Genomic DNA, 14,288 nt, shown 5'->3' on the forward strand with positions numbered 1-14,288 from the left:
TGAGAGCGACCGCCGTACATGTATGGCGATTCGCCCAGGAGCGGCTGCCAGTACATCGCAAAGGAGTTAACCTTAATGCAACCCCCCAATACTTACCTGAGCCCCCATCTCTATCCAGTGATGTGCACGAGAGCTTTGTCTCTACACACAGCAGACTATCTTTCTCTCTCCACGGGGAGTGATCGTGGGTGCCCGGGTGTATGGCGGTTCATGCAGCTGAGCCAGACTGCCGCAGTATATCTGCGGAGGGCGGTCGGCAAGTAGTTAACCACTTTACCACCGGAGGATTTTGCTGTCTTACGTCCAGGCCACTTTTTGCGATTCGGCACTGTGCGACTTTAACTGACAATTGCGCGGTCGTGCGACGCCGTACCCAAACAAAATTTACGTCCTTTTTTTCCCACAGACAGAGCCTTCTTTTGGTGGTATTTGATCACCTGTGCGATTTTTACTTTTTGCGCTATAAACAAAAAAAGAGCGACAATTTTGAAAAAATAACAATATTTTTCACATTTTTTTATATGAAATCCCCCCCCCAAAAAATGTAAATTTTTGGCCAATTTGTTTTCTGATACGTATGTTTGGTAAATAAAATCACAATAAGCGTATTTTGATTGGTTTGCGCAAAAGTTATTGCGTTTACTAACTAAGGGAAAGATTTCTGTCATTTTTGGTGTTTTTTTTTTTAATGAGTAATGGCGGCGATCTGCGATTTTTTTTGCGGGACTGCGACATTGCGGCGGACAGATCGGACCCTTGACTGACATTTGTGACACTTTTGGGGGTACCAGTGACATTACTACAGTAATCAGTGCTATATATATGCACTGTTACTGTAAAAACTACACTGGCAGGGAAGGGGTTAATTTTATTGGAGAGGGAGGGGTTAATGTATGCCTGGTGCTTACTAACGTGTGTGGGGGGAGGTGACTGAGTGACACAGGGACAGATCGCAGGTTCAGCTATGCTGAACCCTGCAATCTGTCACTGTCTGTCACTTAGGAGATCCGCCCGCTCTGTTTACACAAGCGGGCGGATCTCCAGACTCGATTCCCCGACGATCGGGGAAGAGCAGCGGCGATTGCCGCTGCTCCTCCCCTGGCCCGACTCCGGCTATGAATGAATACAGCGGGAGCGAGCCTCCGGCAGCGCGCGAGCGTCCCCCACAAGGGGAGGAGTCCAGCGACGTAGGTCTACGTCGCTGGACGATAACGAGCCACATTGCTGCAGTAGAGGCTGGTCGTAAACCCACAAGTTTTATTGTTACCACTACTATTCCTTTATATTGGCTTTTGAAATTTACAAATGCAGCAAGTTAGGATTTGGATAAAAGGTTCAGCACTGGAAAACACTTTTTGAAAGATAAATAGTACATTTTATATACAACTATATAGATCAGACCAAAATGAGGAGGAAAGAGTGACTGTTCCAAATCAGGGACAGTTCCTCGAAATCACAGACAATTGGGAGCTATGCATGTGAAGCATGGTGCCCTGGCTTCACCAAAGTTTCTGTTTTAAGTATTATTTTCTATCTCTTATATAATGCATATATGGCCTTTGTTTTAGATATAAACATTTCTTAGATGAAAAGAACGCTAACACAAGACTGCACAGCAGTGTCTGCCCTGTGGCTCCTTTCAGTTGGCCTTCTCCAGATCCAGTCCAGCTTTTACACAGCACAGTCTGCTGGCAGCCTTAGGAGGAAGGCCTTTTGCATGCACCCAGGTTAGAGAGCCTGAAATAGCAGGAAAATGATCTGCATATGGAAGGAAGGGCTGAGGTTATCCTTTGTTTCCAGAATGTCCAAATGATAAAATAACATTTAAAAGAGAAGGGGGAGAATGAATTAAAAGAAAAACAAAACAGGAAGTAATCTTAGTGGATGGATTATCTCAATGCTGAGCGCAGCTAAGGCTCTTTGTCCAGGCAGCTTTAAATTGACTGCAGCAGACTAGGTGCAAGCAAGCTCTCCTGGGACACGAAGAAAGGTCTCTGGGCTGCCCTGATGCTTGGTAGGAAAATATGTTAATAATCATGTGTACAGTTTTCTACTGAAATGTTTTTAGCCCTGTCACCTCCCTCCACCTTCCCTTGGGCATTCTCCTCCCACTCTCACCTATTTACTATATTATTGCACCCCTGCTTCCTTGTCATTCCCATCCCTAGCTATCGATTCATATGTATGTAAGTAGCTTCAAATGCATCATTTCATTAGGACATGCATTTGCAAAAGTCTGCATATATGTAGAAGTTTTAGACATTGAACTGTAGATTTGAATGTATGATACACATAAAATGCTATTGTGTCCATTATTTTTGTTGAATATGGAGGAATCCTTGTGCGCCCTATGGTAACCTTATATATTCTGTATAAACCCTTGATATTTTTATTCCATTTGGCTGAACATTTTTTTTCAATTGGAAAAACTGTATTATTGATGATGTTGATTGTTTTCCACTTTTTTTTGCTTATGTCTGCTTCAGTATGTGTTCCTTTGTGGCTTTTTCCCTAATTCCTAACTTTCCCTGCATTTATTATCTACATTTTAAAAGCACGTTTAGGTCCTATTCCCCCGTTGACATTTTAAATATGTATGCATTTGTATTTTTATTTTTTTTTAGGCACTTTCTGTCCTTTTGTCACATTTTACTAGAAGGTAGGCACATTGGTGGGTTTTTCCTGTAAAATGTTGCAACTGCTCTAGATTAAAGGTATATTCACACTTGACCATTTTTCTCACAGTAAAACACATGGATTTTACTGGACGGAAATGCATTTTATGTAGAAGCCCTATTTGTTTCTATCTAACAGCTATGCTTTGCAGGTAAATCTATATTTTAAAGGGAAACTATATGACTCTGTTCACACCTACACATGTGATATCGTGCAAGCTGTAATGCATGCACATACAGTAGGTTTTTCTTTTTCCTGAAAGGGAATTGTGCAGTCTCTCATTGCTTACTTGGCAGAGAAAAAAATAAATTATCCCCTTTTTTATGGTTTTATAGAAATTTAAACATAATGGGTTAGAGAGAGAAGGAGGGAAAGGAAGTGAAAAGGCAGATAGATAAAAAGTGAGCGAGAAAGGGTCTTTTTTTTCCTCCCATGCAACAATATATACAGTGAATGACTTATCCCTCCCCTGGAACCTATATATACTGTATATTAATCCCTCACTATCATATAGACATCACTTCACTCTTTCTAGCAGCCATAAACTTATTATGCCCAACCTTTTCCCTTACCTACATTGCCATTTGTAAAAATGATGGACTTGCAATTAAAGGGTACTCAACAATAACTAATAAAATGTAATACATATTAAAACCGCTTGTATCTCAAGCCAAAATAGCAATTAAAAACAATATATACATGATTCTGTGATGGATTTAGCTGCTGACTCACTAGCCACATTATTCATATAAATATGAATGCAGTTAAATGGTTCATCAAAATATATAGTTGTATGGTGAAGTCGTAAAACCTAAAGGGCCATACACACTATAAGATTTTCTGAAGACATTTCCTTCAGATTTACCTTTTCTATGTAGTGCAAGGGCCTGCCAGATTGCACACAAATTGAAAGTGTTTAGGTTTGACCTCATATTATCTGGTTTTGGTAAGTCTAAAGGAAAAAATCTTCAGAAAATCTTATAGTGTGTATGGCCCATTATGAGTGAATGCATTTCTCTTTATTAGCTTTCTCAGAACGCATTAGAATTCAGCAACAAGCACTAAATGTACAAAAAAATTCTAAAAACAGCAAAAATCACATATAATATATAAATACAATACACATATGTGATTTTTGCTGTTACAAGATTCAAGCTGTTTTATTATTACATTTGAGTGCCGGTTCACACTCTTGCGGCGATCGCATATAATATCGGAGCGCACTGCCCCTTCATTACATGCGATCGGTTGTGCGGTGCGAATTCAGCCATACACTTTGTATGGCTAAATTCGCACTGCACCCGCACAAAAGTTGCACATGACCCTTTTTTTCAGCCGCATCAGGATCGGATCGCACAGTGGTTCACACTTGTGCGATCCGATCCTGTGCGAACTGTAAAGATCGCACTGCGATATGTAATCAAACTGGGGGTGTTAACACTTCATTGACACCCCCAGCGTATTGCATATGGCAGTGTGAACTGCCAAGGGTGCGTTTGCGATGCGGGAACAGGCTGCAAATTCGCAGCCTTCCCGCATCGCATAAGTGTGACCCGGCACTTACTATCGTTGGGTTCCCTTTCATTGCCGGTAAATTCGATCATGTTTTTGTTTTTTTTTCTATGAATATACACTTTATATGGATTTGGCAATTGAGCGCTATAATATATACAAGAAAGCTTCTATTGCTTGTCCCTTATTGTGAGCTCACCCCTTCAGAGATACATAGCCTAGGCCAGCCTTTCCAACACAGAGGAACCCTTAAAATAACTTTCCTGTCTCAGGGAACTCCTGCTAAAAATTACGATATCTACAGCTCAAGATACATTAGTGTGATGGTGTAACGCTCCTGCGTTTCATGTATGGTGTGGATTTTCAGCTGCAGAAATATTCCACTTCAGTAGTCATGTAAGAGAGATGCTGAGATACCATTCCCAACCTCAATGACTCATCATGTGTGGAAGGTCTTAATTCAGCTAGTAAATACATACACTCAACAAGCTGGTTCCTAGAGTGACTTTATGTATGTAGTAACACAGTGATGAAGATTTAAGAGACAGGTTGAGTGGAGGTGGTAGGTGACAGACACTTGAAGGTAAGACAGTAGCAGATGGATGCAGGTAGGTTTAGCAATCATGTATGGTAGCAGATGACAGAGTAGCAGGTGGACATACAAGAGAGATCAACCCAGTACAGGAATAAGTAGCAGTAGTCTTAAGAGCTAGCAATCTAGATATGCAGATGTGATAAATAGTCTTTACTATGCAGAGCTAGATAGTGTAAGCTTAGTATAAGTTTATAGAGGGTTCCCCTGCGGGGTACTTAGCACTAATAGCAATACAGCCGAAGGTTGGTTCAGGAGGAGCGGATGATCCGGAAGCGGGATGCAGGGATCAGCGCAGCGAGGTTCTGTCAGCGAGGTATGCTTGCAAGCACGAAAGCTTCAAGCCAAGTTAGCATCCAGGTAAGGGTGTTTGAACGAACACATGTGAGTGAGAACCGGCGATTTAAATAGCCATCTAGTCCGGCGCTGAGTGATGACAGCTTCAGTCTTAAAGGTGTATGCGCACCTTTCCAAAAGAGAATGGTGGGGCGCATACACTTGTGAAAAGAGTAATTTAGGGTACCAAAGGTACCGGAACATTACAATACCCCCCCTTAAGGCCGGCTCCTGAAGGCCTCTGGAGCTGGTTTGTCTGGGTATCTCGCATGAAAATTGCGGATTAATCTAGGGGCATGTATTTCAGAGGTGTTTAGCCAGGTGTCGTCTTGGGGCCCATAGTTCTTCCATCTAACCAAGTACTGAAGTCTTCTTCTGTAGATACGAGAATCCAGAATCTCTTTTATCTCGTATTCTTCTCCACCTTCAACTTGTACAGGAGGCGGAGGTGGAATATTAGGCCTTATTCCTTGGTCCGGAACATGGGGCTTCAGTAGCGACACATGGAAAATGGGATGGATTTTTAGGTCTATTGGCAATGTAAGCTGTACTGCAGCTTTTCCAATAAGTTTTTTGATTGGGAAAGGTCCCAAGAACAAAGGTCCAAGCTTTTTGCTAGGGATCTTCAGTCTTAAATTTTTTGTTGAGAGCCAAACGAGGTCCCCGATAGTGTACTGTGGAGAAGGTCTTCTGCGAAGATCATAGTACTTCTTTTGTTGACTGTGAGCGTGTGCAATGGTAGTATTTAATAAACCCAGAGAATCCTTTATTTGGGTAAGATAGTCTGAGGCTACTGGGTTGTTTGAAGGAAGGATGCATGGTGGAAGAATAGAGGGATGAAACCCATAGTTCAAGTAGAACGGACTCTGCTTGGTTGTACTGTGGGTTGCGTTGTTGTAGGCAAATTCTGCCAGAGGGAGAAGATCCACCCAATCATCCTGTTGGTAAGAAGTGTAACAACGTAAATACTGCTCGATGCATTGGTTGACTCTTTCAGTCTGTCCGTTGGTCTGCGGATGGTAAGGAGAAGTGAGCTTCCGCTCGATCCGTAGTATGTGACATAGTTCTTGCCAGAACTTAGAAATAAATTGGGATCCACGGTCAGACAGAAGAGTTTTTGGGATACCATGTAATCTAAAGACATGTTTCATCAGGAGTTCTGCCGTTTGTTTGGACGAAGGTAGTCTGCGAATAGCAATGAAATGTGCCATCTTTGTCAGATGGTCCACTGACACCAAGATGGTATTAAATCCTTTGGAAAGAGGCAATTCTACGATGAAGTCCAAGGACAAAACTTCCCATGGAGTTTGGGGTATTGGTAGACTGCATAGTAGACCGGATGGTCTCGTAGTGTCAATTTTGGACCTGGCACAGACATTGCATGAAGAGACGAATTTTTGTATAGATGTTTTCATGTCAGGCCACCAGAATTGCCGGGAAATCAAATTAAGAGTCTTTGTCATACCCATATGTCCTGCCATAGGCACATCATGAGATAATTCCAAGATCTTGGTGCGTAGGGTAGGTGGTATGTAAAGTTTGTCGTTGTAGTAGAGGAAGCCTTCTGCATCAGTATTTAGTTGTGGTGGGGGTGAATCCAAACTTATACCATGCAAAACCTCTTCCTTCAAGGAACGGACAACTCCAATAATGCGTTTGTGAGGTATTATAGGAACGGGAGGGATTTCAAAGTAGTTTTCTTCAGTTAGTCGTGATAGTGCATCCGCCTTTTTATTCTTATCTGCAGGTGTGTAAGTCACTAGGAAGTTAAACCTTAGAAAGAATAGTGACCATCGTACCTGTTGGTGCGAGAGAGTTTTGCTAGTCTGAAGATATTGGAGGTTTTTATGGTCCGTGTATATAATTATTGGTAATTTGGTGCATTCGAGTAAATGTCGCCAATTCTCCAGAGCCAATTTTATAGCAAGCAGTTCCTTTTCACCCACGGGGTAATTTATCTCGGGACTGCTTAGGGATTTAGAAAAAAAGGCGACTGGATGAAGTGGTGAAGTGTGGGTTGGTCGTTGGGAGAGTATTGCTCCTACTGCCATGTTTGACGCATCTACCTCCAGAATGTATTGGAGGGATGGGTCTGGATGGCGTAATATGGGAGCGGAAGAAAACCTTGTCTTTAACAAGTGAAAAGCTTTATTGGCTTCTTCTGACCATTTGAATGGTTTTTTTATGCTAGTGAGCTGTGTGAGGGGTCTCACAATAGCAGAAAAGTTTTTAATGAACTTCCTGTAGAAATTTGAAAATCCCAGGAATCGCTGTAGCGCCTTGCGTGTGGTTGGTGTAGGCCAATCCTGAATGCAGGATATTTTACTCATGTCCATCTCGATTCCTGTTTTGGATATGATGTAGCCTAGAAAGAGTACCTCGTCTTTATGAAACAAGCATTTCTTCAGTTTCACATAAAGGTTATGTGCAAGCAATCTCGATAGTACAAGTCTTACATGTCTTATGTGTTCAGACAGGGATCGTGAATATATAAGTATATCGTCCAGATATACCACAACACAGACATCTAGTAAGTCTTTAAAAATATCGTTTATAAATCGTTGGAAAACTGCAGGGGCGTTGCATAGCCCGAATGGCATCACAAGATATTCGAACAATCCGTATCTGGTTCTGAATGCAGTATTCCACTCGTGTCCATCACGGATTCGAATGAGATTGTATGCTCCTTTCAGGTCCAATTTTGAAAAATAGGTAGCTCCACGCACCTGCTCAATGAGCTCAGGGATAAGCGGTAGAGGATAGCGATCTTTTATTGTGATAGCATTCAATTTCCTGTAGTCGATGATAGGTCTGAGACTTGAGTCCTTATTGCGAACAAAAAAGAGTCCTGCTGCTGTGGAAGAAGTGGAAGGTCTAATAAAACCTTTTTCCAAATTCTCATCCAAATAGGTTTTGAGATGGGAAAGTTCATCCTGTGAAAGAGGATAAACATGACCGAACGGCAATTTGCTATTTGGGAGTAGATCAATGCTACAATCATAGTCTCGATGAGGAGGTAATGCTTGAGCATTTTTCTCAAGAAAAACCTCAGAAAGATCCTGATAACATAGTGGTGCAATCTCATCTGTCACCATAGACAGAATCTTCCCGGAAGACGGGAGGTTACACGTATCCTCGCAATAGCAAGAGAGGAAGGCCAAGGACCGTTCCTTCCAATCTATGGTTGGTTGGTGTGTGTGTGTGTGTAACCAGGGAAGTCCCAACACAATGGGAAAGTGGGGTGAAGGTATTAAATCGAAGGTAGTAGTCTCCCTATGAGACTCGTTAATAGTGACTAGAAGTGCTTGTGTCTGATCGGTGATCGGACCAGAGGATAACGGAACACCGGTAATAAGACTTACTGAGACAGGTTTAAGTTTAGAAATAATAGGAATTTTATTTGAAGCAGCAAAACATATATCAATATAATTTCCACAAGATCCTGTGTCAATCATGGCCTTAGTAGTAATCCTGTTCTGGTCCCACTGTAATGTCAAACAAACAAAAATGTAAGGGTTAGTGAATGAAGTTGTCAATCCCCCTAGGAGGACATGTGAACACTCACCCTTCTTTTTGTTGACTAGGGGACAGACATTTATCTTGTGATCCGGGGATGCACAGTACAAGCAGAGATTTTCATATCGTCTTTTGGCTTTTTCCATAGTTGATAGCGGTGGGCTTATGGTTCCTACCTCCATAGGAACGAGGTTAACGGCCGGAATCCGAGAGGATTCGGATAATGGCATTCCCATTTTCTCAGCCTTTCTTTCTCGTAATCTTCTATCTATGGTAATACTGAGTTGTATTAATGCATCCAGGGTTTTTTGTAGATCCGCTCGGGCGAGCTCGTCCTTAACGGCTTCTGATAGGCCAAGCCTAAATTGGGTTTTCAGAGATGCATCATTCCATTCTGAATCAAGGGTCCATCTCTTGAATTCCGCAACAAAGTCTTCTACAGGTCTCCTTCCTTGTTTCAAGGATCTTAATTGAAGATCGGCAGTACTCTGCCTATTGGGGTCATCATATAGGCTAGTGAGTTCTGCTAGGAACAAGGCATAGGAGTTGAGAAGCTGGTCGTTTTTCTCAAAAAGAGAGTCTGCCCAGGCTCGAGGATCGCCTGTTAGGTAAGAAATAATAGTACAAACCTTAATGTGATCAGTAAGGTAGGTACGAGGTTTTAGCAAAAAAAGTAACTCACATGCGTTTTTAAATTAGCGAAATTTTTTGCGATCGCCTGTAAATACCAAAGGGGGATTTATCTTGGGTTCAGGGGACTGAGCAGAGGTAAGTTGTGTCAGTCTAATTACCTGCTGCGACAGAGTCTGATTGTCTTCTTTTAATTCAGCAAGTGCGTGTATTAACGCAGTTACTTGCTGTTTTAATTGTGTCACCTGAGTGGTTATTTCTGCTGAATCCATTTGTGGGTTCGTTCAATCTGTAACGCTCCTGCGTTTCATGTATGGTGTGAATTTTCAGCTGCAGAAATATTCCACTTCAGTAGTCATGTAAGAGAGATGCTGAGATACCATTCCCAACCTCAATGACTCATCATGTGTGGTAGGTCTTAATTCAGCTAGTAAATACACACACTCAACAAGCTGGTTCCTAGAGTGACTTTATGTATGTAGTAACACAGTGATGAAGATTTAAGAGACAGGTTGAGTGGAGGTGGTAGGTGACAGACACTTGAAGGTAAGACAGTAGCAGATGGATGCAGGTAGGTTTAGCAATCAAGTATGGTAGCAGATGACAGAGTAGCAGGTGGACATACAAGAGAGATCAACCCAGTGCAGGAATAAGTAGCAGTAGTCTTAAGAGCTAGCAATCTAGATATGCAGATGTGATAAATAGTCTTTACTATGCAGAGCTAGATAGTGTAAGCTTAGTATAAGTTTATAGAGGGTTCCCCTGCGGGGTACTTAGCACTAATAGCAATACAGCCGAAGGTTGGTTCAGGAGGAGCGGATGATCCGGAAGCGGGATGCAGGGATCAGCGCAGCGAGGTTCCGTCAGCGAGGTATGCTTGCAAGCACGAAAGCTTCAAGCCAAGTTAGCATCCAGGTAAGGGTGTTTGAACGAACACATGTGAGTGAGAACCGGCGATTTAAATAGCCATCTAGTCCGGCGCTGAGTGATGACAGCTTTAGTCTTAAAGGTGTATGCGCACCTTTCCAAAAGAGAATGGTGGGGCGCATACACTTGTGAAAAGAGTAATTTAGGGTACCAAAGGTACCGGAACATTACAGATGGTCAGTGGGAAAAGTGTTCCTTTACACTTTTGATCATTGGGGAGAATTATACACACACACACACACACACACACACACACACACACACACACACACACACACCTTAAAAGATCAATGGTGTGAGCCCCTGGCTCAAGGAGCCCCTATCAACCTGTGGAGGAACCCTAGAGTTCCATGGAACCCTGGTTGAGAAACCCTGGCCTAGGCCATGTTCTTTAGCTGCCAGCATTACCTTGTCTTTATAAATGTGGCAGCCATAATAAAAATCTTGGCAGATGTTAAATCAGTGTAAGTAGGGGTAAGTGGCCTCCACATAGTTCTCCGGGTGTGAGACCCCCTCCCCCCCTCATGAATTTCAATCCTGCCCGTTTGTAAACCTGCTAATGCTATCCAATTAACCTATCCAATTAACCTAACAATAAACAGCCCAGGTAATCGCTTAACCACTTGCCTACAGTGCACTTTCACCCCCTTCCTGCCCAGACCGATTTTCAGCTTTCAGCGCTCTCACACTTTGAATGACAATTACTCAGTCATGCAACACTGTACCCATAAAAAAATTGTGTCCTTTTTTTCACACAAATAGAGCTTTCTTTTGATGGTATTTAATTACTACTGGGTTTTTTATTTTTTGTGCTATAAATAAAAAAAGACTGAAAATATTGTGAAAAAACGCTTTTTTCTTTGTTTCTGTCATAAAATTTTGCAAATTAGTCATTTTTCTTCACAAATTTTGGCCAAAATTTATACTGCTACTTATTTTTGGTAAAAATAACCCAAATAAGTGTATATTATTTGGTCTTTGTGAAAGTTATAGAGTCCACAAGTTATGGTGCTAATCATTGAAAATTTACCTTACTTGATCACACCTGATGTACTGAAGGCCTATCTCATTTCTTGAGACACTAAAAAGTCAGGAAAGTACAAATACCCCCCAAATGACCCCTTTTTGGAAAGTAGACATTCCAAGGTATTTAATAAGGGGCATGGTGAGTTTTTTGAAGTTGTAATTTTTTCCCACAATTCTTTGCAAAATGAAGATTTTTTTTTTTTTTTTTTACAAATTGACGTATTAACAGGTTATTTCTCTCACACAGCATATATATACTTGCAACTACACCCCAAAACACATTCTACTACTCCTCCTGAGTATGGCGATACCACATGTGTGAGACTTTTTCACAGCCTGGCCACATACAGAGGTCTAACATCCAAGTAGCACCGTCCGGCATTCTAGGAGCATAAATTACACATATAATTTCCTGACAACCTATTGCACTTTTGAAGGCCCTGGAGCACCAGGACAATGGAAACCCCCATAAAATGACCCCATTTTGGAAAGCAAACGCCCCACGTATAATTTTTGAGGCATAATGAGTCTTTTGAACGTGTCATTTTTTTTCCAAAAGTTTTTGGAAACTGTGGAAAGAAAATTAAAATGCATTTTTTTTTTTTTTTACATAAAGTTGTCCATTTATGAAATATTTCCAACACATAGCATGTACATAGCAAAAATTGCACCCCAAAATACATTCTGCTATTCCTCCTGAGTATGGCGATACCACATGTGTAACACTTTTACACAGCCTAGCCACATACAGAGGCCTAACATCCAAGTAGCACTTTACACAAAGTTGTCCATTTATCCACTTTAAGACTGGGCCTATTTGTGACACTTGGTGTTTACAAGCTAAAATAATTTTTTTTGCTAGAAAACTACTTAGAACCCCCAAACATTATATATATTTTTTTTAGCAGAGACCCTAGAGAATAAAATGGAGATCGTTGCAATATTTTTTATCACACCATATCTGCGCAGCAGTCTTCCAAATGCAATTTTTTTGAAAAAAAAATCACTTTTTTTAATTAAAAAATAAGAAAACAGTAAATTTAGCCCAATTTTTTTCCATAATGTGAAAGATAATGTTATGCTGAGTAATTAGATAACCAACATGTCATGCTTCAAAATTGCGCACGCTCACAGAATGGTGCCAAACATTGGTACTTAAAAATCCCCATAGGCAACATTTTAAAAATTTCTACAGGTTACCAGCTTAGAGTTACAGAGGAGGTCTAGGGCTCAAATTATTGCTCTCGCTCTAACGATCGCGGCGATACCTCACATGTGTGGTTTGAACACCGTTTACATATGTGGGCGGGACTTGCGTATGCGTTCACTTCTGCGCGCGAGCTAACGGGTACAGGGCGCTTTAATTTTTTTTTTCCCTATTTATTTTATTTTTTTTTTTTATTTTTACACAGTTTTTAAAAAAAAATGTTTTGATCATTTTTATTCCTATTACATGGAATGTAAACATCCCTTGTAATATAAATAGGCATGACAGGTCCTCTTTATTGTGAGATCTGGGGTCAAAAAGACCTCAGACCTCACAACTACACTAAAAAAGGAAAAAAAATAAAAAAATTGTTTAAAAAAGGAAAAAAAAAAGCGGCCCTTTAAACCGGTTGCTAGGCAACGACTTTTGACGTAGCTCTGGTCCTCCAAGACCATAGAGTCGAGTGAGGGCCATCTTGGTCTCTGAGGATCCCGGACCGGATAGTTTTCCCCGCTGCCGGCGGGTCCGGTAAGCTGGGAAAACGTCTGGGACGCAGCGGGAGGGGGGGGGGCACCTCTTCCCCTGCACCGTAAGGGTAATTCCGCGGCGAATCTGCCACTGGGACCACCCTTATCTGAAAGCCGACCGCTTGCCGTTTAAAAAATACTGGGGTTATGGCAGCTATCTGCTGCCATAACCCCAGTATTTAGCTTTTAATGGCCGACGTATATAGTAGTTAGGCGGTCAGTAAGTTGTTGCATGTATATAGCAAAAATTGCACCCCAAAATACATTGTATAAAGGAAAGTGTACAGGAATAGTCCGAGTCCATCTCCGATCCGCTACTATTAGCGATTTCAAATTCCGAATCGGGGATCGGAATTGGATTCGGATACTGATGAGAGCTCCCCGGTGCTCTCATCAGTCATGGAGAGGACCTGAAGGGCCTCCTCGCTGCTGTACATCCTTTTTGACGTGCTGGCTGTGATGGGCTGTGTGACAGGTGACGGTTGACTGCGGATGATCACTGATGGGTGGCAGGTGACTGATAGGTGGCAGGTGACGGTCACTGATGGGGTGACAGATGACGATGACTGGCTTGACAGATGTTGATGAGTGGTGGGGTGACAGGTGACGATGACTGATGAGGTGACGATGACTGATGGGTTGACAGGTGACGATGACTGATGGGGTGACAGGTGACGATGATTGATGGGGTGACAGATGACGATCACTGATGGGGTGACAGCCAGGTGACGATGATTGATGGGATGACAGATGACTATCACTGATGGGGTGACAGGTGACGGTGATTGAAGGGGTGACGGGCGATGGTGCACGGCGGTACTGATGGCAGTCTCTGGTGACAGGTGCACTTTAGGCTACGTTCACATGTGGGCGTAGCGGATCAGGGCAGAATCACTGTGATTCTGCCCGCATTCCGGAAATCATTGCAAATCGCGGGGCGCCTGTGCGTTGCCCGTGATTTGCAATAGCACCCCAAACGCTGTGCGATGTTTCCGCCTGCCAAATCGAGGTAACATCACGCAAACAACGCATGACGCTCCAAAGAAGCTCTTGTACCTTTTTTGGGCGTCATGCGTTGTTTGTGCGATGTTACCGCGATTCGGCAGGCGGAAATCGCAGCAACATCGCACAGCGTTTGGGGTGCTATTGCAAATCACGGGCAACGCACAGGCGTCCTGTGATTTGCAATGATTTCCGGATCGCGGGCAGAATCGCGGTGATTCTGCCTGCGATCGCTACGCTCACATGTGAACGTTATGGGTGTCAATTTCTGGGCACTGATGAGGTGACTGTTGGGTGACAGGTGCAATTGGGGGGGGGGGGGGGCTGAGGACTGTGT

General features: G+C 42.4%; 1 protein-coding gene across 4 annotated transcripts in view; it reads left to right on the forward strand.

The window, feature by feature from the left end:
• Positions 1 to 1,708: 1,708 nt before the first annotated feature.
• The window catches only part of MSANTD3 (Myb/SANT DNA binding domain containing 3), a 246,351-nt gene continuing 233,771 nt past the window's right edge, over positions 1,709 to 14,288 (forward strand). For 3 of the 4 annotated variants that reach the window (XM_082257436.1, XM_082257438.1, XM_082257439.1), the window contains exon 1: positions 2,167 to 2,186. In XM_082257436.1, coding sequence (XP_082113562.1) covers positions 2,181 to 2,186 — 6 coding nt within the window. In that variant the 5' untranslated portion in view covers positions 2,167 to 2,180. Of the gene's footprint in view, positions 1,728 to 2,166; positions 2,187 to 14,288 lie in introns of those variants that run through there. The other variant, XM_082257437.1, reaches the window with a different exon arrangement.

Source organism: Pelophylax lessonae (genome assembly GCF_965119305.1).
Source record: "Pelophylax lessonae genome assembly, chromosome: 5".
NCBI lineage: Eukaryota > Metazoa > Chordata > Amphibia > Anura > Ranidae > Pelophylax > Pelophylax lessonae.